Raw genomic sequence first — 25,996 nt, 5'->3', positions numbered from 1 at the left:
TGATTTTAATATGTTCATTTTAATGAGACGAGTTTGATCTGATGACCTTGAAGTCATGGTATTGGGGAATTAGTATTGCATTTTATGGAATTGTAGGTCCAACCAGTGTTGCTATTCTTTATAAGAGACACTCCATCTAGCTCCCATTATTGGGGCTTTACAGAAGCTGTTTCCCATTCCTGGAGTATGCTTCCTATTCAAGACCTCTGACAAGAAGCCCTTCCTGATCCTCGTGTCCCACCTGATTACTCTGTATTTTATGATATATAATTTATAAATACTTAGACATGTTTATGCTATCATCCTTTATGAAATATAAGACTCTTGAGATCAGGAACTAATTAATTTTTAAAAATATTCTTAGTGTCTGGAACATGGTAGGTACCTGATACATTTTTGATTGATTGATTGACTAGCGTCAGAATATAACTTTCACTAAAGGAGAAATTTTAAATTGGCAAAATATTTTCCTTACAAAACAGGAGATACTGGGAAACCGAGCATCCCTCTTCTGCTGAAAGACCCCAAGACTAGACTCTTCTACAGACTAAATTTGACTCTGAGAGATACCGTTCTTTAAGGAGGAGTTAGGTTCTTTGACTTCTGGGGGAAAATAACTTCTAGCTTTAATATTCAAATATTATATAAACATTTGGTGGCTGCAATTTTGGGGTTAAACACCAGGGGGTACTGTTAGAAAACTATTTTTCCCAATTGATTTGGACAGGAATTTTGAGACAAAAGATATATTTTTGTTGCTCTCTCTGTTGTGATTAGGGAATTATGATGGATGATTAATTTTGTTTCTTTTCCCCCTGGAAGCAGGGGGCATTTGCAATGGTTTCATACTTGGTACATAAATTGTAAACTCATTTGTTAGACTATCAGTTTCTAGAAGACAGAATTTTCTTTTGTTTTTTCTTTTTTTTGCATCCTTAGCACTTAACACAATTCCTGGCACATTGTAGGTGTTTAATAAATGTTTATTTATTGAAAGAAGCCAGTAGTTTGCATATTTTCATATCAATCAAGCTACCAATCATTAAATATTTATTAAGTGCTTACTAGATATTGTGTTAGGCTCTGAGGAATACAAACCCAAAAAGCAGAATACAGTGTATTTACAGAATTTCTAAGACAGAATTCTGTTATAAATCTAATTGTTGGATCAGAGTCTTGCTTATAATTTCAACTTGATTTTTCATATTGTACAACTTAATAAGAATATTGGGACAATATCTAGCAACCCTTACCCATTAATACAATATAAATAGACCTTCACACATATTTGCATTCTCGAATATAATCTAATAACATTTATTGAGCTTAATAGTAACAAAGTCTAGAATTAATATAGTAAAAGTAAAAGGTCACATTTCTCTCTTGTTTTACAAAGCACTTTTGTCAAAATATCTCATTGTTATGTGTAATTTAAATGCTACCATCCCAGTTTTATAAGTAGGATAGAGTTCAGAGATATCTAGATGTTCATCTGAGATCACATAGTAAGCAGCAAAGTGGAGATTTGAACCCAGGTTTTTGATTTCCAGTTCATTAATGTTTCTATGATACCAGGTTTCTGATCATTTACAGTCTGAAAAGTGACAATATCAGTGCCATATAAAAATGAACAATTAATTCCTTAGATATAGAACAATTAGTAAAATTAACAGTCAGCAGAAATTTATTAAATATCTGCTACATATCAGATACAATACTAGCCATTGAGGAATACAAAGACAAAAATGAAATGTTTTTTACTTTTAAGAAGTTTGTATTCTGTGGAGTAAAACTATTTGTATATATAGAAATATACTAGACATGTTTAAGGGGGCACATGGGTAGTATAGTAGAGAGGTGCCAGGCTTAGAGTCAAGAAGACTCATCTGAGTTCAAATCTGACCTCAAATCTGACCTCAGACACTTACTTGTTGCATGATCAGCACAAATCACTTAATCCTATTTGCTTCGATTCCACATCTGCAAAAATGATCTAGAAAGGTAAATAGTAAACCAGTCCAGTATCTTTGCCAAGAAAATGTCAGATAGAGTCATAAAAAATCATACATGACAAAATCAATTCAGTGATAACAATGAGATATATTAAAAGCAAACACAAGGGAACAATTTTAATTTTCAAAGTTAGTTATTTAATTTGAAGGTTCTACTTAGCTCATCTAGCAGTAGTGGCAATGAATATGTATGTGGAAGACCATTTGGGTTTCCCACATATATTTACATTCACAATTTACACATTTTATACCAGGAAATCAAGTTTAATCAAAACTTCCATATCCTAAAGCCTGTGCTCAAGCTATAAATCATCGCAGACAAATAACTTTGAACAGAAAAATGAAATTTATTTTGTTTAATATTTGTACAAAATTCATGAAATAATCAATCCAGAAATAATACTTATTAAGGATGTATGATGGTTCCATCCTAGGCATTAAGGCTCCATGCCTTTAAGGTATTTACAATTTAGATGTGAAGAGAAGATGCACATACTTGAAAAGATAACTGACAAAATAATAAATCCTAATTTCTAAGAAAATGGCTACTCAGTAAATGTTAGAGCGAGGAATCACTTCAGAATAGTATTTGGGAAATGGTCAGATATGTGGTGGATAGAGTATTAGACTTGGAGAAGACCTACATTCAAATTTAGTCTATTCATTGTGTGACTGTGGGAAAGTCACTTTCCTTTTTAAAAAATCTCAATTTCCTCATTTGTAAAGTGGGCATAATAACAGAACTTACCCCTCAGAGTTGTATCAAATGAGTTATGTTAAATGCTTTGCAAATGTAGAAGCACTATGTAACTTAGCAATGACGATGATGGCGGTGGTGGTGATGGCAGTAAGAGAAATGATAAGTTTGAGTTGGACCTGAGGAAAGAGCTAAGTTCATGTATATCTGTGAGAACTAATGTAGCACACAGACTCTCCACCAGCAATCCCTTACCCTTACCTCAAGGGCAAGAGACAATGTGTGCAGACTATTCTATGTGAAGAGATCTCTCTCTACACGTTATATTTTTGCCCATAAAAGGGATCGTGTATGTCTAAGTTGATTGGCTCTTGTATGATTGGAGTGAATGCCTCTTATTTCTGAAAGTAGAGTGAATGTTAGGTCATGTCTAAATGGCTATCTCAAGCTGACATCATTGTACTTCATTTGTATTCTGGTGACTTCTTAAGTTTTAAATGAGATCCTCTCACATGCTGCTCATTAAAATGCATAGAAGAAACACAATGATCAAGGAAACACTTATAATGTAGTTATAAGAGAATGTTCCTTTTGGGGCATTTAGGTTTGTGTATGAATACTCAAGACGACACCAGGAGCTTCCCGTCCCAGTGATTTTGAGGATTGCCAAAGGATACCAGATAGCTTTGGAAAAGTGTCCCCAAACTGAGAATCCTTTGGAGTGTCGGGAAAAAGAGGTATGGTGTTTTACAATTCGATGCAGTACAAAAATGTTCCTGATGCTTCCAATATGTTACAAACTCCTTAATGATAGGCACTGTCTTTTGCCTCTTTTTGTATACCCAACAATTAGAAAAGTGCCTGGCAAATAGGAAGCAATTAATAAATACTTATTTATTATTTGATTTCAGTGACTGAGATTGTTTAAACACTTGTGCCATTTTCCTCATATTTATTTTCTAATTTTTGGACTTCTGGTCCCCACCTCTGATACATGTTGGGTACAGGTATTAGATAGAGGTATTAATAATCAATAGGCTGAGGTATTAAAAAACCTTAAGAAAGTAGAATTGTTGTGCAGAATGAATATAATAGTACAATGCCTGCTACATACTAAATTCTTGTTGACTGACTTGTAAAATAAATGCTGGGTTTATAAAGAAATAATCTTTCTATTCCAAAAGTTCAAATATAATCCCTATATGTTTTGACTTGTTTTTCCATCTCCAACATCAGACATAAACATGTAGTATAGTGGAAATAATGTAATGGAAAAAGACTTGGATCTGAAGTCTAGAGAGACTTTTGTTTGTATCTCTCTTTTGACCCTTTATTGGGTAACTCTGAGCAAGTCGCTTCACCTTGATTTTCTTATCTATAAAATGAGAATTAAAAATACCTGTTAAAACTAATCTCACAGTTGTAAGGATTCTGAAGATCAATTTTTTTTTTTTGCAAATTTTAAGATAATCTGTAAAATATAAGTAAAAAAAAGACTTGGATACTCTAGACAGGTCCCAACTTCCTATTCCTTTGGACAGCTCCCTACATATCCAGACAATTATAGGAGGGAGTTAGGTAGAAAGATAGTTAGAATGTTGAGTATAGAGACAGGGAAATCCGAATTCAAATATATCCTCAGACACTTATTGTGTGAAGTTTGGCAAGTTGTTTAACCTCTCAGTTTCCTCAACTATAAAATGGGGATAATAACAGCACAACTATCCAGGGTTGTGGAGCTTAAATGAGGTACTATTTGTAAATTTATGTAGTGCTCAGCATGAATTAGGCACTTAATAAGTGCAAGCTATTTTTACTATAAACTGAGAAGGAGATAATGTACATCAGTAGGAGAGTTTCCTTATCCCTACGCCAATGAAATCATAGATTCAGACCTAATCTCTATCCCCTATTCTTAAAGTGATTTTCATGGTAATACAAAATAGAATTGTTTTGAAGGTGTACAAAAGGAGAAATATTTAAGGAGAAAAAAAATCTATGCGATACTTTTTACTTTTTCAGGAAGAAGAAATAAACAAACATATTCAGGAAAGCCGAGCACTGGCCAAACGGAGCTGTGGGCTCTTCCAGAAATTAGGAGAATATCATTTGCAAAATGCGTATGTATTTTTAGGAGCTATTTCTCAGGATTTAACAATAACATGAGAGATGAAAGAAGGCTTATCTAATTAATCAAAATCCAACTCTAAGTTTGGCAAATGTGAAAACCACACATTAGGATGAAAATGTTCCCCATTTCTTCTACATATCTTTTACCATCTACTCCCCAGGGAAGGTGGACAAATAATGATTAAGAGAGCCTATGATGTGCCAGTACTTCACAAGTAATATCTCTATACTCCTCCTTCTAAGTCCTGTTTGATTCACTCTTTTCAAGAATATTGTGAAGACAAAAGGATTTATTATTTGCAAAGCACTAGATAAATGCTAGCTATTCTTATTGTTACCATAATTATTACTATCCTCATTCTCTGACTTAACCTGCAGCCTTTGACATTGTTGTTCACTCTTTTTTCCTTAATACTCTCTTCTCTCTAGGTATCTGAGGTACCACTCTACTCTTGATTACCGTCCTACTTATTTGACTGCTCCTTCTTCGTTTTTGCTGGATCCTCATTCAAATCATGGTTTCTAACCATAGGTGTCTCTCAGGGTTCTGTCCTGTGTCCTCCTCTCTTCTCCCTCTATACTACTTCACTTGGTTATCTCAATGGCACTTAGCTCAGTGTGGTATATAGTAGGTGTTTAATAAATGTTTTTTTAATTGATTATAATGGTACCCATAGTTCAAATGTTGCCATAATTTCAGCAGGCATGGAGGAACTTAGAGGAAGATTAAGTCAAAGAAACACCCATAAATAATCAGGTAATCATTGGGAATGCTTCCCCCACCTAGATTTCTGGTGACTTATACTAAGAAAGCTCCACAACTGACCACTGAAGAACTGATTGGCTACACCAAGAAAATGGCAGCCACTGCATCTGTATGCTGCCAGCTTAGTGAGGACAGACAACTGGCCTGTGGAGAGAGTGCGGTGAGTGTCCAATTTGATTTTTCTGTCGTCTCTGCTCAGATTTTCTTATTCCTGCAATAGATAGACAGCTAAATAATTATAATTTTCATTTAGGGGATTTTAGGGTTTCACAGAAATGGTAAAACCAGAAAAACTTTGTTCAAGTTGCCTCACACATGAGGTACAAGGTCAAAACTGGAGGCCAGCCTTCTCAGTCCCTGATCTGAATCTTCTGTAAGAAGTCCTGCTTTCAGTCCTTCTAGAATGCCTGACAGAAGCATTAGTTTGCTGACACATGCCCCAACATGTATATATAGGTTCTCCATTAAGGAATAATAGTGTGGTCAAGAAAATATTAATTTCATGACCTATTTGTTTATATTCACCAAATATTTATTTGAACATTTGAAAGAAATCCTGTTTTATCTTGATAGAAGAAAAGTGGTCCTTGTGTTTTCAGTTATATTCATTTTCTTTTTTTCTCCTTTTGGACTTCAGTTCCTAATATCACATTTTTTTCTCTTCCTTTTACAATTGTATTGGCTCCCTTGACATCAGTTCTGAGATTCAGCAAGACATTCATTCTTGAGAGCCCTGTGATCTTCTATAATAATTACTAATAAGAGTATGTAGTCCCTTAAAGTTTGTAGCACACTTTATCTGATTTTATCCTCATAACAATCCCATGAGGTAGATGCTTTTAAAAAATCATAATTTTGCAGATGAGAACATTGAATCTGAGGGAACTCAAGTTACTTTCCTAAGGTTACACTATTTGATAAGTATCTGAATTAGAATCTGAACTCAGGTCTTCTTGATTCCAAGTTCAACACTATCACTATTCCACCTTGCTGTCTCAATTTAGAGATGCATAATCCCCTTACATATTAGCACTAATTTTATGAATATGCATTTATATGGAAAGACACAATTGATTGTTTCAATTACTCCTCAAGATAAAGTGGGTTTCTTTTTCCTATTTATCTTTTCCTCCTTTCATCTGCCTCATGCTGAAGAATTATTGAGTAGACCTCCATGCAGACTTCCATGACTGAAGGCACACTTTGGTTCATTATGTAGTTAAAGCTAAGCTTTAATATTCTGTGAAAAGGCATAGGAGCATGAATGCAATTCTTTTCAATTCTGAAACATGCATAGTTCCTTGGTTTCCCAAAGTGATGGGGAAAGTCTATTTAGATCTCCATGAAAAAGAAGACATAACCTTGATTTGCTTTCTTTAAAACATTTTACATATGAAAATCTCTAATTGTAACGAGAATATATAATGATTGAATATAAGCTGTTATTTGAGTAATATAACAATGGTATCAGTTAAGTCCTCCAACTATTATTCTCAAGTCAGAAAAAAGGAGACTTTAAGATAAGGGTTCTTAATCTTTTATCCACAGAGAAAGATTTCAGGGGAATAAGAATGATTGAGGGAAAAAAAACCATACCCCTATTTTCAATAATCTTTAGCTGAAATTTAGTGTTTCCTTCAATTTCAAAAACATAAATCTGAAAAGAGCTCCATAGAGTTCACTAAACTATTAAAGGAGATCTATGATACAAACAAAGTGAAAAAGAAGCCCTTTATTAGAAGGTTAAGTAATTTGCTTTATGGCCCACATTTTGAGAGATTTGAAGTGGAATTTGCTCCCAGATCTCTGATGACTCCAAGTACAAAGATGTTTAAAGTATACCACTCTCCCTCTCTATTCTTTGGAAGTTCATTTTATAAAGCAGGATTATCTCAAAAGCAAAATCCATAATCATATAATCTCTACTACTAAAATGAAGGAAAATTAAGGTAATTCTAAAACATATGGAGTAATAGTGAGTATCATAGAATGGAAAGACATAAAGACATATCAAGAAATCTACATGACTTTTATTTAATTTCAACAGACATTTATTAAACGATATTTGTATATAGAGTATTACTCTAAGGATTGAGAATGATTAAAATTTAGATCAAACATAGGCCCTGGCCACATGGGACTTATAGTCTACCAATAGAAGAAATTTATATACACACACACACACACACACACACACACACATATAAATATGCTACACATATAGGTTTAATTTTTGGAAATTAAGTAAAAAGTTTAAATTTATCAAAATTTTCTGGAAAATAACATTTTTTTCTCTCATTTTCTCTTCCAGGCTGACCTTATTATTGGGCAGTTATGTGCAAGGCATGAAGCCCAGCCTATAAATGATGGTGTGGCCCATTGCTGTGATTTTTCCTATGCTCACAGAAGACCCTGTTTCAGCAACTTTGTGAAAGATGAAAAATATGTTCCTCCCCCATTCTCTTATGAACAATTTAAGTTCCAACAAGATCTTTGCCAGGCTCAGGGGGAAGAACTGCAGAAGAAGAAGCAGGAGTAAGCAATTACTAAGGGCTTTTATGGGAAAAAACCTTCAATAATGAAGATCAGTCTTCATGGATTTCTATTATTGCCACTTAAACTGTTATGCTTGATAATGGAGCATTTGTCTTCCAAAGTGCTCAGAGATCCCTTGTTTATATTTGCCCAGTCATCTTCACAGCATCCCTGTGAAGACACCATTTTTGGGGTGGGAAAGGCAGTCAACTATGGTTCCTGGTATTCATATTGCTGCCTATTCTATACCAGATCTAAAGATATCCATCTATCAGGCTATAGGGTAGAGAGAAAGTGACTTGGTTTCTTGTTCTGGGTTCACAGTCAGTGCTGGGGGTAGAGGGCCATATACCACTGTAATGACCGCATATTTAAGATCAGCCGGAGTCAGGAATTCAGGTTAAGGGAAAAATCTTCAATATTTATTGAAGTGAAGAGGTGAATAAAGATTGCGATAGCAAATATGGGCAGCTGCGACAGGAAGCCAGCTAACAGAGAGCGACCCGAGCTGAGCCAACCGTGGCAATGGCAATCCCAAAAATCTCTCCTCCCCTTCCCCTTCCACTCCCCTGCCTCCACCCACCAAAATCGTCATTTCCTATACAACACATCAGGACTTGCACAAAGAATGGGCGGGGGCCATTCTTTCTCCAAGCTTATATATTAATAGATTATGGTCCAATCACTATTTAGCCTCATGTGCTTGGGACCTCAGTGCATCAACTCAAGCCTCAGCCCATTACATACCACCTCCTTCTACAAGGTTAAAGGAATGTCCTGACTAGTGCAAGAATATAGTAATATAGGTAAGGAAGCTTAATCCTGGGGGGACCCTACTATCATCATCAACATGACTCATTGAGCCCATGAAAGCCCTGTGCAAAGTACTAGGGAATAGGAAGGTGCACCAATCATGGTTTTTGTCCTCAGAGATCCAAGTGGGAAGACAGAACCTCTGTCCACAGAATCAGGTTCACTCATGATAGTAATAATATGGATGGCACTCTAAGGTTTACAAACTGTGTCCCTCATACCTTCCTGGTGAGCTGATACTTGACTAGCTGAATTTTGGAGTAAGAATAAAGGTAAAGTGACTCACTCAGGGCCATAAAACTAGTTTGGGCCAGCAGTGACCTGCAGACTGGGCCACCTAGCCATCTACCACAGTAGATAAAATGCCAGTCCTGGAGTTAGGAAGACTCCTCATCCTGCGTTCAAATCTGGACTCCGACACTAGTTGTCTATCCTGGGTCAAGTTACTTAATGTTTTTTGCCTCAGTTTCCTCATCTGTAAAATGAGCTAGAAAAGGAAATGACAAACAACTCCAGTATTTTTGCCAGGAAGAGCACAACTGGGGTCACAAAAGTTAGACGTGAATGAATAACTATTGTCGTCAATGACAACAAATTAGAATCCAAAGCCAGACTTGTTGATTCAAGATCCAATTTGCTTTCTCCTATGCTCATGAATGATCTATTCAAACACTTCTCTTGGAAGTTTTAAAGCACAGGGTATGGACCATTAGTTGTAGTAGCTGTAGAGAGAATGGATTCTTTGTGAATGAACTAGAACCAAATGACTTGTGAAGTTTCTTGTAACTTTGAGATTTTATAACTCTGTGATTTTAGTGCTATAGCATTTTAAAGTAAAGGAATTGGAATGATTTGGGAAGATTTAACATTGGAAATTGGACTTGAATTGGAGTCCTTCAGGTTATGTAAAAATCTTAGAAGGGAAAAAGGGCATTTCAGTTGAGGAAAAAGATTAGGGCATCTTTCCCCCAAAATGTTCATCACCTGAAGCAGAGAGGATGATGTTCAGACCAGAGTATGCAGGAACTTTTAAGCAGTCAATTATAGCGAATACTTGACCAAGTCAGCGGCTTACTAAGTGTTATCGGTACCCAGAGTAATCTCAACCCAGGGAAACTCAAAGTTACTGATTTAAGATCCAATATTAAACAGTGGCAAAAGAAAGTTGATGGTGTACAAATATAACCCACTATTATCTAGGGAAATTTCAGAAAGTGAAATAATTCCTACATATTGATGGATTTGTTTTGGTCATAGGTTTCTGATTAATCTTGTCAAGCAAAAGCCAAATATAACAGAGGAACAACTGAAAGCGGTTATTGCAGACTTCACAAGCCTATTGGAGAAGTGCTGCAAAGGAAAACAGGAAGCCTGTTTTGAAGAAGAGGTATATGTGACTCTCTTTTATCCTTATCATGATTGGTTGAATGTTATATGATTGTAGAATGGAGGGCATGACTGCAGATTACTTTTTATGCCTTGTATTTTATTTTCAATTAAAACAAAGATTGGTGGTTATTTCTACAAATTCTCCCTTTGGAAAATTTAAAAAATAAGAGGAAAAAAAGGAAAAATAAGAACAATTTTAAATGATCAATTACAGATGTCCTTATTAGTTTTACTTTGGTGTATCATGAGATAAATGTGTATATAATGTGCTTTGGTATATATACTTTCACAGTGGTTTATCATACACATCCCATAGAGCCTTTGTTCACCTTTTTACTCTCTGAGCTGTCTCTATTATTTCAAACTGCTCTCACACTGGCAGGAATAGGTTTCCAAAGAAGAATCATCTATGTTCAGACTCTCACCATTCTAGGGGTAACTTATTGAGGGGCAATGCATTTCCCCCTATTTGTCTCTTTTGCTTTTGAGTCCCTTAAACAAAACCAGCCACTTACAGAGGTGATTCATTTGGATCTTACACATGACTATTTACTTTTCAATAAGGCAAAAACCAAACAAACAAACCAAAAGCATGGCCAATATTCATTTTGAATCCCATTGTCCCACCAATACCATCAGTTTTCAAGAAGAAAAATTGTGTTTTTTTAATAGCTTTATTTTTTTAAATTTTTTAAAATAACTTTTTATTGACAGAACCCATGCCAGGGTAATTTTTTACAGCATTATCCCTTGCACTCGCTTCTGTTCCGATTTTTCCTCTCCCTCCTTTCACCCCCTCCCACAGATGGCAAGCAGTCCTTTACATGTTAAATAGGTTACAGTATATCCTAGATACAATATATGTGTGCAGAACCGAACAGTCAAGAAGAAAAATTGGCTCACATTTACAGGAATTTTATAGGATGAAAATGAGGAAAATCCTCAAGGTAACTCATAATTCTGGGCTACAGGCTTTGATGGTCCATTCAGGAACATTCTCCAGCTAGGAAAATCTTCCTCTTTTTTCAGATTAAAATAGTATTTTCAAATGCTTTCAACTTACAATTATCCTTAAAAAGATGTTGCCTCTTACTTTGGAAAGTTGTCCCCTTTAAGTCAGAAAATAAGAGTTCTCCAGACTGGTTAATTCAGACCAGACTAGCCAGTGATTCATTTAGCAAGATCTAGCCTTGGCCAATTATTACAAACAGAACTCCCAGCATAATAACTCTGGTCGCGTCTTTGGGCAAGGCAAGAAACCTAAACTTCACTCACCATATTTTGCATCATCCTATTAAGCAAAAATAGATACGTTAACTCTTTTCATTTCTGCTTTCCCCTGTTACACCAGATGGGGGCAGAAAAGAGCAACAGGAATTTCTTACACGCTTTCCCTCTCTTAAACTCTAAGTGGTGCTAAAGGGTAACGGTTGGAACTTAAGCTTTTCCATTGTGCGTCAATCTTTATCCAGCCAATCAGGAATTAGCGGCTGTAGTTTTTTGGTTGATTATACTGCAAATGGGAGCAACAAAACTGCTTTTCCCATTCGTTCAGTTTCTACACTATTACACCATTTTTTGCTTACCTCTAAAGCCCTAGTGCCTTAAATTAGAGTCTCCTGGGATTCATTTTTAACTTGTAAATGGAGGTATCTAGGTTAGATGGCTTTCTTAGGAGTCTATGGAAAAGAAATATTAAGTGATAGTTTAGCAACAACGGTAGGATCAAATGAGGGTTTTTTAGGGGTGAGGAAGACATGGACCTATTCATAATCTGCATGAAAAGGGAGGTGGTACTTGGGGACAGTTTGAAAATATGTGTGTGTGTATAAGAGAGAAAGAGAGAAGAGACGTACACAGAGAGACACAGAGACGGACAGAGGCATAGAAAAACAGAGAGAGAGAGAGACAGACAGAGAGAGAGAGAGAGAGAGAGACAGAGACAGAGAGAGACAGAGAGACAGAGACGGACAGAGGCATAGAAAAACAGAGACAAAGAGATAGAGAGAGACAGAGAGATAGAGAGACAGAGACAGAGAGACACAGAGCCGGACAGAGGCATAGAAAAACAGAGAGACAGAGAGAGAGAGAGAGAGAGAGAGAGAGAGAGAGAGAGACAGAGACACAGAGACAAACAGAGGCATAGAGAGACAGAGACAAAGAGAGATAGAGAGACAGAGACAGAGACTCAGAGACACAGAGAGACAGAGAGAGAGACAAAGACAAAAATAGAGACACAAAGGGACCACAAAATGAAATCACAATGGCCACTTCTTATCTACTCTCTTGAGTTGTTCCATTCATGCTGGAATATTTGTACTAGGACTAGTATCAAATAGCAATCCCCACCATTACATATTTGTCAGCCATTGCTAGTGATAAATTCCCAATTTGAATAGACAACATGCATTCTTCCCAGCTAATAAAAATGAGGTAATCCACCAATTCAAACCACTCATTGTTCATTCCTATTCAGAAAGCACAGACCCGCTTTCTTACTTAGTCACATGAGAATCAACAGATTTAAAGATATTGGGACAAAAGAAAGAACGAAAATGTCATTGGCTGATAATATTGCCCCTAAGAAATGAGAAGCCAGAAACTGGGTAGGGTTGTCTCACCATGGGGAAAGACAAGGGTCTATACTGGATCCTCTTTTCTCTTTCATCATCTTCATTCATTGATTCAATGATTATCTCTATGTAGATACATTTTTTTTTTCATCTATAAATACCTCTGTTCTGTCTTCTGAGTCCTAATCCTGTTTCATTAGGATGTACATAGATATCTCAAACTTAGCATGTCCCAAACTAAATGCATTATTTTTTCCCTTAAACCCTTCCCTTTTCTCAACTTTCCTATTACTATCAAGGGAATCACCATCCTCCTAGTCAACTGAACTTATACATAGGTACTCTTGATATCCTCATTCTCATGTTTACCACTCATCCAATTTATTGTCATCTTGTTATTTTTATCTTCATGGTATCTTATTAAAAATCCCCTTCTCTCCCCTAATATTATCACCACTTTAGTGCCTTCTGAACTATTTTAGAAGCTTTCTTGTGGTTCTGTCTGCACTTCAATCCACCTTCCACTAAGCTGCTAAAGTAATTTTCCGAAAGTATAAGTCCAACTATCTTGCCCTTGCCTCCCAACAAAATAAATTCCCGTTTCTCTCTTTGATCTCCATGATCAAATATAAAATCCTTTCATATGTAAAGCCTTTAAAGTAAACACTTTACTTTACTCCCCTTGATTCACCTCACCTACATTGGCCCTGGAGCTATTGTTTTGCACACCACAGCCCATCTCTTGGCTTCATAGTCCCAATACCTGGGATTCTTTCCCTTCTTACTGCTTCTTCCTGACTTTCCAAAGACTCAGCTTTAATTGACTTTTCATCAGATGGCCTTTCCTAGTTACTCCTGCTTTACTTTTGATTATTATATTTTGTACCTACACATTTATTTACATGTTCTCTCTCTGCTTCAAATATAAACTCCTTGAGAGCAGAGAACTCATTTTTCCTTTCTTAGTATCCCAGCTGTTATCATAGTGGTAGGCACATAATCTGTGTTTAATGAATGTTTGTGGATTTATTGATATAAAATGAGGAATCATATACTTTATACATCATACAAGGTGATTAAAACTTACATATTTATACCTCAGTTCATTGTTTTGATTCCACATTGTCAAATCTCATCTGAAAATGGTGGTTTTTATAAATTTTAAGTTTTTTAAAACTAATTCAAAGTTCTTTTTCTAGATGTTCTCTATGAAAGTATTAATAGTTGACAACATTTAGCAGTTGTTATAACACTTTTTCTTTATGCAAAAGTATTTTTTAAGGTTCTTTCAGCAGAAAATTCTTTTCAAAAAGGCAGCACTTTAAAGATATATATATATATATAATATATATATATATACACATATAAAGAAAAGCTCATTCATTTGAATTTTAAATTTGAATTTTGAATATTCATATAATTGAATGGATATGCTAAACTTGATCTTCCTAAGACTTTGGAGAAGGATTTGCTAAACAAATGAATACTGTAAATAGGATCATTATGGAGAGGGATATAGTAAATGTTTATTTTTGCTTTAGGCAACAAAACTTTTCTAGCTTTTCTGTAGAATACTTTCCTATAAAAAAGCATACTTTTTTTTCAAACATACTTGATATTTCTAATCTAAGTATTGGATTTGAAATCAGAACATACTGTTGAATTTAAAGCATTTAGTAGCTATGTAATCTTAAGCAAGTCACTTTCCTTCCATTTCCTCAACTATAAAATAGAGGGACTGATCAAACTATAAGACTGTTCCCACTCCAGATCATTAAACCTTTTGTAATGCCTCAGTTTCTCTGAATTGTTCTGCCTCAGTTTTCCTGGTGGCCATCCCTCCTTCCTGGCCATTAGGACTGAGAGAATTAGGGCTGAAGCTCTGGCCATTCTTACATTCCAAAGAGTCATAAACTCCCGATGGCTTATCTCAAATACCTAGATGGCACTTTCTATCTTTCTGGTCTCAGACTTCTTCTTTCCTGCTCAACCATCTTCTTGACCCTCAGCCTGTCAGAATTAAAAAGTTATGGTCCTTCCTAGAATTTCCACTCACCCAGTGCTCTGCCTCCCTTTGCTTTTGTTTCCCTGATAGCAGGAGCCCTATAAAAGTTCTGGAATTACTTGCCAATTACTGGATGTTTTGAGACAAGAGTTCAATCCAGCTGGCTGGCTATGGCTTGTATGGCTTTGCTAGTCCAAATTTTCTACTATTAAAATATTAAAAACTCTAATCTCTGTCTTGCCTCAGACATTTCAATTATATTTTGATGATCCTATGAAAATATTCACAAATAATAAAGTGCATTTCTTTTAAAATATAGCCTATAATTTATATATATATATATGTATATATGTATATATATATGTATGTATTAGGTGTGTAGCCTTTATACATATATACATAAAACAGACCATAATTTATATATATACATATATATGTATATATTCATATCTACAGTGTGTGTATACATATATGTGTGTGTATGTATGTGTGTGTATACACACACACACACACACACACACATATATATATATAATATATATATATATACACATATAAAGAAAAGCTCATTCATTTGAATTTTAAATTTGAATTTTGAACATTCATATAATTGAATGGATATGCTAAACTTGATCTTCCTAAGACTTTGGAGAAGGATTTGCTAAACAAATGAATACTGTAAATAGGATCATTATGGAGAGGGATATAGTAAATGTTTATTTTTGCTTTAGGCAACAAAACTTTTCTAGCTTTTCTGTAGAATACTTTCCTATAAAAAAGCATACTTTTTTTTTCAAACATACTTGATATTTCTAATCTAAGTATTGGATTTGAAATCAGAACATACTGTTGAATTTAAAGCATTTAGTAGCTATGTAATCTTAAGCAAGTCACTTTCCTTCCATTTTCTCAACTATAAAATAGAGGGACTGATCAAACTATAAGACTGTTCCCACTCCAGATCATTAAACCTTTTGTAATGCCTCAGTTTCTCTGAATTGTTCTGCCTCAGTTTTCCTGGTGGCCATCCCTCCTTCCTGGCCATTAGGACTGAGAGAATTAGGGCTGAAGCTCTGGCCATTCTTACATTCCAAAGAGTCATAAACTCCCGATGGCTTATCTCAAATACCTAGATGGCACTTTCTATCTTTCTGGTCTCAGACTTCTTCTTTCCTGCTCAACCATCTTCTTGACCCTCAACCTGTCAGAATTAAAAAGTTATGGTCCTTCCTAGAATTTCCACTCACCCAGTGCTCTGCCTCCCTTTGCTTTTGTTTCCCTGATAGCAGGAGCCCTATAAAAGTTCTGGAATTACTTGCCAATTACTGGATGTTTTGAGACAAGAGTTCAATCCAGCTGGCTGGCTATGGCTTGTATGGCTTTGCTAGTCCAAATTTTCTACTATTAAAATATTAAAAACTCTAATGTCTGTCTTGCCTCAGACATTTCAATTACATTTTGATGATTCTATGAAAATATTCAAAAATAATAAAGTGCATTTCTTTTAAAATATAGCCTATGATTTATATATATATATATATGTATGTATTAGGTGTGTAGCCTTTATATATATATACATAAAACAGACCATAATTTATATATATATACATATATGTATATATTCATATCTACAGTGTGTGTATACATATATGTGTGTATATGTATGTGTGTGTATACACACACACACACACACACACACACACACACATATATATATATATATATAAAACATATTTTACTAATCAGACTTTAAAAGGTACAGCTTAGAAGGTTTTATGAAATATAAATCATAGTAGTAGAACTGGAAATAAACTAGACATTGTATAACCTAACACCTTTATTTTATAGAAGACAAATGGGTCTCAGGGATTCTATGAGTTATGTAAAGTTATACAATTATTAAGGGTCAATAATAGAGATTTAAACCCATATCTTTTGTTACTCTAAACCCTGTTTCAATTAGTCAAACATTTATTAAGCACCTACTATGGACTATGTATTGTATTAGGTGCTTGGGATATAAATATAAAGTGAGATAATCCCTACCCACATTACATTGTATATATGTACGAAAATATACCCAAATTTCTCTCCGTATATTTCAAAGGCAACATTTTCAGTCTTATATTTTCAATGAAACCACTTGTTCCTTTTTGATTGCTTTTGACAACATTTACTTTCTTTCTTTCCAGGGTCCAAAATTGATCTCAAAAACCCAAGAGGCTTTTTAAGCTACTTCAGGTAATTTCAGCTTTGGTAATAAGGAACTAGACAATAGAAAAGAAAACTTCTGTAGATATACTCCAAATGTTAATTAGCCATCATTGGGAGACCCATTGTCATTTAGTGGATAGAGAGTTGGACTTGAAATTAGAAAGATCTAAGTTCAAATACTATTTTCAATACTAGTTGAGGGATTCTGGAAAAGTTACCTCACCTTTCTGAGCCTTAGTTCCCTCATTTCTAAAATGAGGGAATTGGAATAGATCCCTCCTATTTCTAAATTCATTTTCTGTAGATAGACATAAAAACCAAATTATTCCCAGGGTGTTAAATATAATGAATTATCCTATTCCTTGTATCTCTAAGGGCATTGATCCTTAGATCCTTTTAATCTTATTATTTAAAAGAAAATCTAGTCTAGAATCTATCAAATGCAATGAGAAGTTATTCTTTTGAGTATTTCTGGTGTTCTTGGTGGTTTTGATTTTTAAAAAATCTGTTGCGTTTTTTTTTAATAGTTCAGAAAAATTTTTAAAAAATCTTCACAATATGCTTAGAGTGAAAAGAATAAGTTTCTACACTTGTATATCTATTTGGTGATTATTATTTTGCTAAATCTGTCCTTTTGTTGCAGGGGGAAGAGAAGAAGATAAAAAGAAATCACTATGATATTATATTTTTCCCTCTCTTTCTTTCATGGTCATGATTATTTTAGTGGTTTTTCCATATTGTCAGTTTTAAAAACAGCATTTTTTTTCTCTCTGAAATTTCTGTATGGAAATAAAGCATTTCTCAAACTCTCTCTTCTCTTAGCCTGCTTTATTTAAAACAAAACAAAAAAAAACCCACCCTTTATATTTACTTAGAAACAACTTTTTACCCTTATTTTAATAGGTCCTTAGAATAAAAATGACGGCATTGTGTTATTCATCAGAATGGTATTGGAATTTAAGAATAGATTTACAACAAGATAGCTGATTTTATAAACAATCAGATAGAGAAGTGATGGAAGCTGTGATTTCTTTGAAATTGGGGGTTCTTAAATGTGGAAACTCTTTCCCAGACTGTGTTGGTACTTTTTTGTAACTTAGAATCCTGAAGAGGTATAGAGGACATCAAATAGGTCAGTGACCTATCCTGAGGATTCCTTGCAGTTAAGTCAGGACTAATTTAGATAGCACTGCAGAAATTTTAGCAGTTCTCCTATTTGAAGCAGCACAGGCAAAAAGGACAGCAGGAAGCTGGCAGGAGGTCCTGGTAACACTACTTGTCAGAATGGGGAAGTTTGAAATGGAACATTAATAAAATTATTCAAAAGTTCCCCTGGATGGGGAACTGACAGAATGTCAGCGGTTGAACAGATAACATGATATAAAATTGGTTAAAGTGTAGGGTCAAGAAGACCTGGCTTCAAATCTTGTTTCTGAATTTTACTAATTATCTGACTCTGAACAAGTCACTTCAGCCTCAGTTTCCCCCATATGTAAAATGATAGAGTTGGACTTGATGGCTTCTAATGAACTTTTCAGCTCCAAAGCTAAGATCCCAAGTCTAATGTCATGAATGGCAAGGAGGTGGGGAGAGGGGGCAGGTCTCCTGCACCATTTTCTCCCTTCCTGCCATTTGAGCAGTCATCACACAACTTTTAAAAAGACTGCTAACCATACTATATTTATTGAAATGGGTCCCTTTCCCTCCACTGGTTCAAAAACTTTAAATAGGCATCTCAGGGACAGACACCCCTTGGGTCCCTGTTTTGGTGCAATATGATTGCCTCAAATTTAACCTTAAAGACAAACCATAAGGATGCAGTTGAGTGAACCAAATAAAATTTCCTTTTTCATCTACACTGTTTAGTATTTCCCATTTGCCTTCCTGTTTCATGACTGTCTCAAACATTTTGATGATTCTGAATATAGAAGTTATAATAATAGAGTTTTTGATTTGGTCTATCACATTGAGATACAATAGCTTGCTACACTTTAGGAGACTGTTGTTGATATTATTGCTATTATTACTATTATATCACAAATTAGTTACCATCAACAAAGTCAGTGCAAACTTAAAAAAGCCAGAAATCTCAAACTACAATTTAGTTTTTAAAATGTGTAGGGACTATCTATGGAAAATGTGTCAGAGTAGATCTGGCCTTCTGACAAAAGTTTTGGGAAACCAGTGGCTCCTTGTTGTCCCTCACTCCCCATGACAGAAGGGGATATATTTATGTGTGTGTCGGGGTGGGGGACAGAACGGTGTGGGTGACAGAACGGTGTGGGTGGACACCTGTATTAGAGGTGATTGGAGAATGAGCCAAGAAGTTACTATCTCAGTAGTTTTTAAAAATAAAGGACAAAGTTTCATGTTTCTCTTCTATTTCACGCTCATTTAGGTGAGATCTTAGTTATGAATTATACCTAAATTTTAACTAGATTTCCCCTGAAGTTCCATGGTGGGAGTCTGGTGAGCTCTTAAAAGATATGAGAAAAAGCCCACATTCCTTATAATGGAAATAAGGTTCTTCCAAGGCTAATCCCAAGATAGAAACTTTTTGAAAAAAGTGCCCCTGGGATTGCCAGTGCCATGTAAGAAGAATAAGTGACACTGAGGAAATTGCCTCTTGAATTTTTATAATAACACCAATAAACAAAAATAACAAGGATTAGGGAAAATTACTACACTTTCCCCTGCAGTTACAAAATTTGAAGTCTTATTTTTGGCAAATCAGCCAAGGTACACTTGGAAAGTACAAATACACACCACAATTATCCAAAAAATCATTAGTACTTAAAAGGAAAAGAGTGATTATTCCAACAACAGAGGTAATCATTACATGGTACTATACACAATAAATACACACTAATAATACATGTAATAGATGTAGCAAAATATAGAGCATCTCTTGACATGGTACTTTAGTGATGAAATATTTAAATTACCTGCAGAACATAGTACATGTATATCCTAATGGTACATATAGTAGTAGTAGTAGTTGTAATAGTAATAGTAGAAGTAGTAGTGGTGGTGGTGGTGGGGTAATGGTAGTACGAAAGTCAAATTTATACTACAAATATTTGATTTGATCTTCACAACATCCCAGTGATAAGTGCCATTGTTTCCCCATTTCACAGATGAAGAAATGGAAGTAAATAGAAACCAAGTGACTTGTCCAGAGTCACACAGCTAGTAATTGTATGAGACAAGATTTAGATTCAGATCTTCCTATCTTTAGACTTGACACTCTAGTCATTGTACCACCTAGCTGCCTCAGATAACAGTAGTAACAATTATAATACTCAGCGTTTATTTTGTGTTTGACAAATATCTAATATTATTCTCCAAATAACCCTGATGGGTTTATTATCCCTAATTTACAGATGCAGAAACTGAGGCAGACACAGGCTGCCTAGAATCGGACAGCTAGTAAGAGTTTGAACCTGACTCCAGGGACATTGCACACATCCAGCTGCCTGGATGATGCACCAGAAAATAACCATAGTCAGAAAAAATTCAAAGCTAGCAGTGTTAGTATTCCCAGACATTTGACAAACATGCACGAATGTGAGCATGTATGTACCTAACATATAGAACCACTGCTAGATTCAGAAGGTTTTGGTTCTGTGTATTCTTTCTGTCTCCACAAAGGGACCCTTTGTAGCATTTGACCCATGCAAAGAATCTAGTTTCAGTTCTGACCATTTAAAGAAGGATCAAACTTTTTCCTCTCAAACATTTTGCTTCTTTATACTCACATCATGAAGACCTGGGGGAAATTGTTTAAAGTTGTTAATTTTTCATCCATATTCTATCAATTCAAAATGATAGTGTGTGTGGGAATTCTCTAGGTAGAATGTGGATAAAGTACAGGATAGCTACTTACTTTCTCTAAAGAAAAGACCCATGAGTGTGCATTTATAAAATACTTAAAACAGGACATAGTCACATTGAATTACTGTTAGACTCTCCCAGAAGTGGAAAGTTAATTTTCAAAGCATGAAACAAAACAATTTGTAGGGCTGTCTATATAATTCCCTAAAATTCCTTTTTGGCAAGCTAACCCAGGAGTGGTTCTCCTCACCTTGTCTGTGATCTTCCCTGATATAGAATCACTCCTTACATCCCCCAGGATGTCTGTGCCAGGGGTCCTCAAACTTTTTAAATAGGGGGCCAGTTCACTGTCCCTCAGACTGTTGGAGGGCCGGACTATAGTAAAAACAAAAACTTTGTTTTGTGGGCCTTTAAATAAAGAAACTTCATGGCCCTGGGTGAGGGGGATAATCGTCCTCATCTGCCGCATCTGGCCTGCTGACTGTAGTTTGAGGACCCCTAAGTCTTAAACTCATAGAATGGCCTCTAGTGCTAGGCAAGTTCATCTCAGGATCATCATACTTAGGAAATGAATGAAACAGAAAAAAGCAGCCAGGAGTTGCTGGTCATCATTTCTCCCCTATACCCTGACAAGAAATCTTTTGAGAGAGAGAGAGTTTTCATATGGGAGAACTGAAGGAAGAGAAGAAATTGGGAGTGGAATTATTAATTTTATTAGCACATAATGGGGCTTAGAAAGTTCTATTTCCAGCAAAGTGGGGGAAAAGATCAAAACAAGCATTTGTTAAGTGAAGCACTGTGCTAAGTGTTTTACTAAAATCTCATTTGATCCTCAAACAAATCCCAGGAGTTAGGTGCTATTATTATCTATATTTTACAATTGAGAAAACTGAGATAAAAAGAGGTTGAGTCACTTGCTAAGAGACATAGTTTGATGTCAGATTTGGACTTAGGTCTTCCTGGTTTTCTGTCCAAAAGACAGCTGGTGATTCAGTGGATAGAGTGATGACCTAGAGTCAGTAAGCCCCAAATTCAAATCTAGCTCTAACTATTTTCTATCTGTGTGACCCTGGGAAAGTCAGTTAGCCTCTAATTACCTGATAAAGTGGATCCTGGAGAGGGATATGGCAAACAACTGCAAGTATCCTTGCCAAGAAAATCCTAAATGGGATCAAGAAGGTCAGACATGACTGGAACAACTGACCAGTAACAGCAACAACTTCCTGCCTCCAGGTCCTAGCATTCTATGGTAACTTATCAACCTTACCTCAAACTGAGAAGAAACAGTTGAAACAAAGGGAGAAGTCTTATCCCAAAGAAAGCACTGCTCTTGCCTAGAATTTTAGTTATGGAGATTCCAGCAGTACAAAGACAATTTACAGAAGCTGGGAAGCTGGGAAGTAAGGTGAGCCTTCTACAAGTTCAAGTTCAGGGATATAGCAAAAAAGTTCAATACATAAAAAAATCAGAAAATATACCTATTATTCCACACTTGTGAACCTTTCACCCCTACAAAAGAGTAGGACCAGACTGTCTTCTCATATTTCTGCTTAACATATGTGTTTACTTTTTGTAATTTTGCAAGATACACATTTTATTGTTTTATGATTGTTCTGTGAATTTTGTGTGAATATTGTTTGCTTGCATCAGCTTATGTAAATATTTCCATACTTCTCTATTGTCATCATATTTGTTTTTTTTCTTACAATGCAAGGATACTCTATTACATTAATATATCAATATTTGTTTCGTTATTATCTGATGAGTTGGTTCTTATAGGAAGAAATGGACTCAATGAAACAAAAGTACTTCATTCCAGGAATATTTGAGAGTTCAGTGCAAAGTCACGAAGACAGGAGATGGAGTGTTGTATATGAGAAACAGAGTGAAGACCAGTTTGACTGGATTGTAGGATGCAGGAAGGGCAATAATGTTTAATGAGCCTATATAATCAGGTTGGAGCCAAGTTGTATAGAACTTTAAATAATAAAAGTATTTTTTATTTTATCCACAAGGCAAATTAATTAACATTAATCAGAATATTTATGCAGTAAGATAAAATTAAGAATTATTCAAAAATCATTTTGTTGCTTAGTTGTTTCAGTCATGTCCATGATCCCATTTGGATTTTTCTTGGCAAAGATATTGGAGTGTTTTGCCATTTCTTTTTTTAGCTCATTTGACAAATGAGGAAATGAAGTAAACAGGGTTCATGCAGCTAAAAAGTGTTTGAGTCTAGATTTGAACTCAGGAAGATGAGGGTTTTTTTTTTTCACTCCAATTCCAGCACAATATTTACTGTACCAAATCAGCTGCTTTTTAAAAGCATGATAATCCATTTATAGGGATCAGAGAGATTTTAGAGTGTCATACTTGCTATTGATCATAATTAACTGGGCCCTCATTTCCTCCTAAGTGCCCATTGATGTCTCAATTTCATTGTGGTCAAAAGTGAACCCATCATCTTTTCCCCCATTCTGAATATTCTTCACCATTCTTCCTGAAATATGGTGAACAGAACTGAATACAGAACTCCAGATGTAGTCAAACACAATAGAGATTGGATATTGGAGGGAATTGAGAAGGAAGAGGAAGGAAAACAAAGATACTTCTGAATTTTCAAGTCTGCCTGGATTTAATCAACCAATAGAGAAGTTAAAAGAAAAAACAGATTTTTGGGGAAAAATGCTGGGTAAAGTAGAGTGCTGAAAATCAAATTTTTAAAAATCCCTCATCTTCCTGAGATGATACTATTAAAATACTGCATTTAATATGCCAGCAAATTTGGAAAACACAACAGTGGCCACTAGATAGGAAAAGGACAATACTAAAGAAAGACAATGCCAAGGATTGTTCAAATTATTAAACTATTATGTTTATTTCACATGCCAACAAGGTTATACTTAAGATTCTATAACCTAAGCTTTAGCAATATATGAACTGAAAATTACTAGAAGAGAAGGTTGGTTTTTGAAAAGGTAGAGGATCCAGGGACCAAATTGCCAACATTTATCAGATTGAGCAAGAGAGTTCCAAAGACTTCTACTTCTGCTTCACTACACTAAAGCCTTTAACCGCGTGAATCACAGCAAAATGTCGCCAGTTCTCAAAGCAACGGGAGGACCAGATTATCTTACTTGTCTCTTGAGAAACTTGTATACAGGCCAAGAAGCAACCATTAAAACTGAACATGGAACAAATGGATTGCTTTTAAGATTGGGAAAGGAATACTGTATACATTTACCTTATTTATTTAGCTTATATGCAGAGTACATCATGTAAGATGCCAGGCTGTATGAATTAAAGATTGGAATTAAGGTTGGAGAAATAGCAACAATCTCAAATATAGACGAGACCACTATGATGGAAGAAAATGAAGAAGAATCAAGAAGCCTCTTGATGACAATGAAAAAAAAGAGGGTAAAAACAGCTTAACATAAAAAACAAACAAACAAACAGATCTTTGCAACTGGTCCCATAAACTTACTGCTAAATAGAGGGAGAAGAAATGAAAGCTGTGTCAGATTTCTTGGACTCAAAGATCACTGCAGACTACAATCATGAAATTAAGATATATTTGCTTTTTGGAAAGAAAGTTATGGAAAATCTGGACAGCATATTCTAAAAACAAAGATATCACCTTGCTGACCAAGGTCCATGTAGTTAAAACTGTTGTTGTTGTTGTTGTCGTTTTTTGCAGTGGTAATGCATGACTGTGAGAGTTGGATTACAAAAAAATCAGAGCACTATAGATTGAGTTTTCAAATTGTGGTGCTAGAGAAATAGTTGAGTCCTTTGGATAGTCAGGAAGTCAAATCAGTCAATACCTAAAGAAATTAATTCAGACTATTCATTGGAGGTCAGATATCAAAGCTAAAACTTAAATATTATGGCCACATAGTGAGAAGAGATGACTCATTGGAAAAGACCTGATGTTGGGAAAGATTGAAGGCAAAAGGAAAAGGAAGCAGCAAAGGATGAGATGGATAGATAGTGACATGAAAGTGATGAATAGAAGCTTGGGCAGACTTTAGGGGATAGTTGAGAATAGAAGTGGCTGGTATACTGTGGTCCATTTACTCATGAAGAGTTGGACATGACTGAATGACTGAACAATGACAACTGTTGTTCTAGGCAGGGGTCCTCAAACTTTTAAAATAGGGGGCCAGTTCACTGTCCCTCAGACTGTTGGAAGGCTGGACTATAGTAAAAACAAAAACTTTGTTTTGTGGGCCTTTAAATAAAGAAATTTCATAGCCCTGCTGCATCTGGCCCGTAGGCCGTAGTTTGAGGACCCCTGTAGACTATCAAGATAATAATATTTTTTTTTTTTTTGCAGAAAATCAAGTTAAGTGACTTGTTCCATACAGCTAGTGTCTAGAGTTGGATTTGAACTCAGTTCCTGCTGTCTTCAGGGCTTGTGCTCTATTCATTCTGCCACTTACTACCCTGCCAAGATAATTTTGAATCCCAACTTTTCCAGCCTATGTGTCAGTCATTTCTCTATAGTTGGTACCATTTACAAATCTGGTAAGCATTTTCCTAATGCAAAAGCCTCACCCGAATATATCCCTGGGGGAAAGAAAACAAAGAAAATCTAATTTTCTATGTTTTTCAATAGCCCCTCGACATGAAAATGAAGAGTGTATATTACTTAGCATGGCTCTTGGGATCTTCCATACCCTCAATCCAAGCTGTCTTTCTGAGCTTATATAATGAGAATATTCTGGCTTCATTTACTCAACATTATGCTCACTTCACTTTACTCCTCTTCATGCATTCTATATCCAACAAACTATTAGATGTGCCCTATCTTATCTTGCAATTTCCTACATTTTCATGGACCTTTTTCCAGGATGATAATATACTGTTTTTTCTTGTATTATCTGTGCATGTTCAATTCCTTTCCCTTTCCTTGAGAGCAGAAGATGTGTTACTTCAAATTTGTATAGTCACAACTTAATCCAATACCCTGCACAGAGTAGGCAGGCAGTAAATAGTTCTTTTAATTTAATTAAGTTAGGTAAA

At 35.4% G+C, this 25,996-nt stretch overlaps 1 protein-coding gene across 1 annotated transcript in view; it reads left to right on the top strand.

The window, feature by feature from the left end:
- Positions 1-17,943, top strand: part of AFP (alpha fetoprotein) — a 34,537-nt gene extending 16,594 nt beyond the window's left edge. Inside the window, exons 9-15 of the mRNA XM_051964882.1 lie at positions 3,314-3,446; positions 4,732-4,829; positions 5,627-5,765; positions 7,917-8,140; positions 10,211-10,340; positions 17,113-17,161; positions 17,778-17,943. Of these exons, the coding sequence (XP_051820842.1) occupies positions 3,314-3,446; positions 4,732-4,829; positions 5,627-5,765; positions 7,917-8,140; positions 10,211-10,340; positions 17,113-17,151 (763 nt within the window). The 3' untranslated portion in view covers positions 17,152-17,161; positions 17,778-17,943. The remainder of the gene's footprint in view (positions 1-3,313; positions 3,447-4,731; positions 4,830-5,626; positions 5,766-7,916; positions 8,141-10,210; positions 10,341-17,112; positions 17,162-17,777) is intronic.
- The last annotated feature ends 8,053 nt before the right edge of the window (positions 17,944-25,996 follow it).

The sequence above is a fragment of the Antechinus flavipes genome, chromosome 6 (assembly GCF_016432865.1).
Source record: "Antechinus flavipes isolate AdamAnt ecotype Samford, QLD, Australia chromosome 6, AdamAnt_v2, whole genome shotgun sequence".
NCBI classification, from domain to species: Eukaryota; Metazoa; Chordata; class Mammalia; order Dasyuromorphia; family Dasyuridae; genus Antechinus; species Antechinus flavipes.
This window is presented reverse-complemented; position numbering and strand designations above follow the sequence as displayed.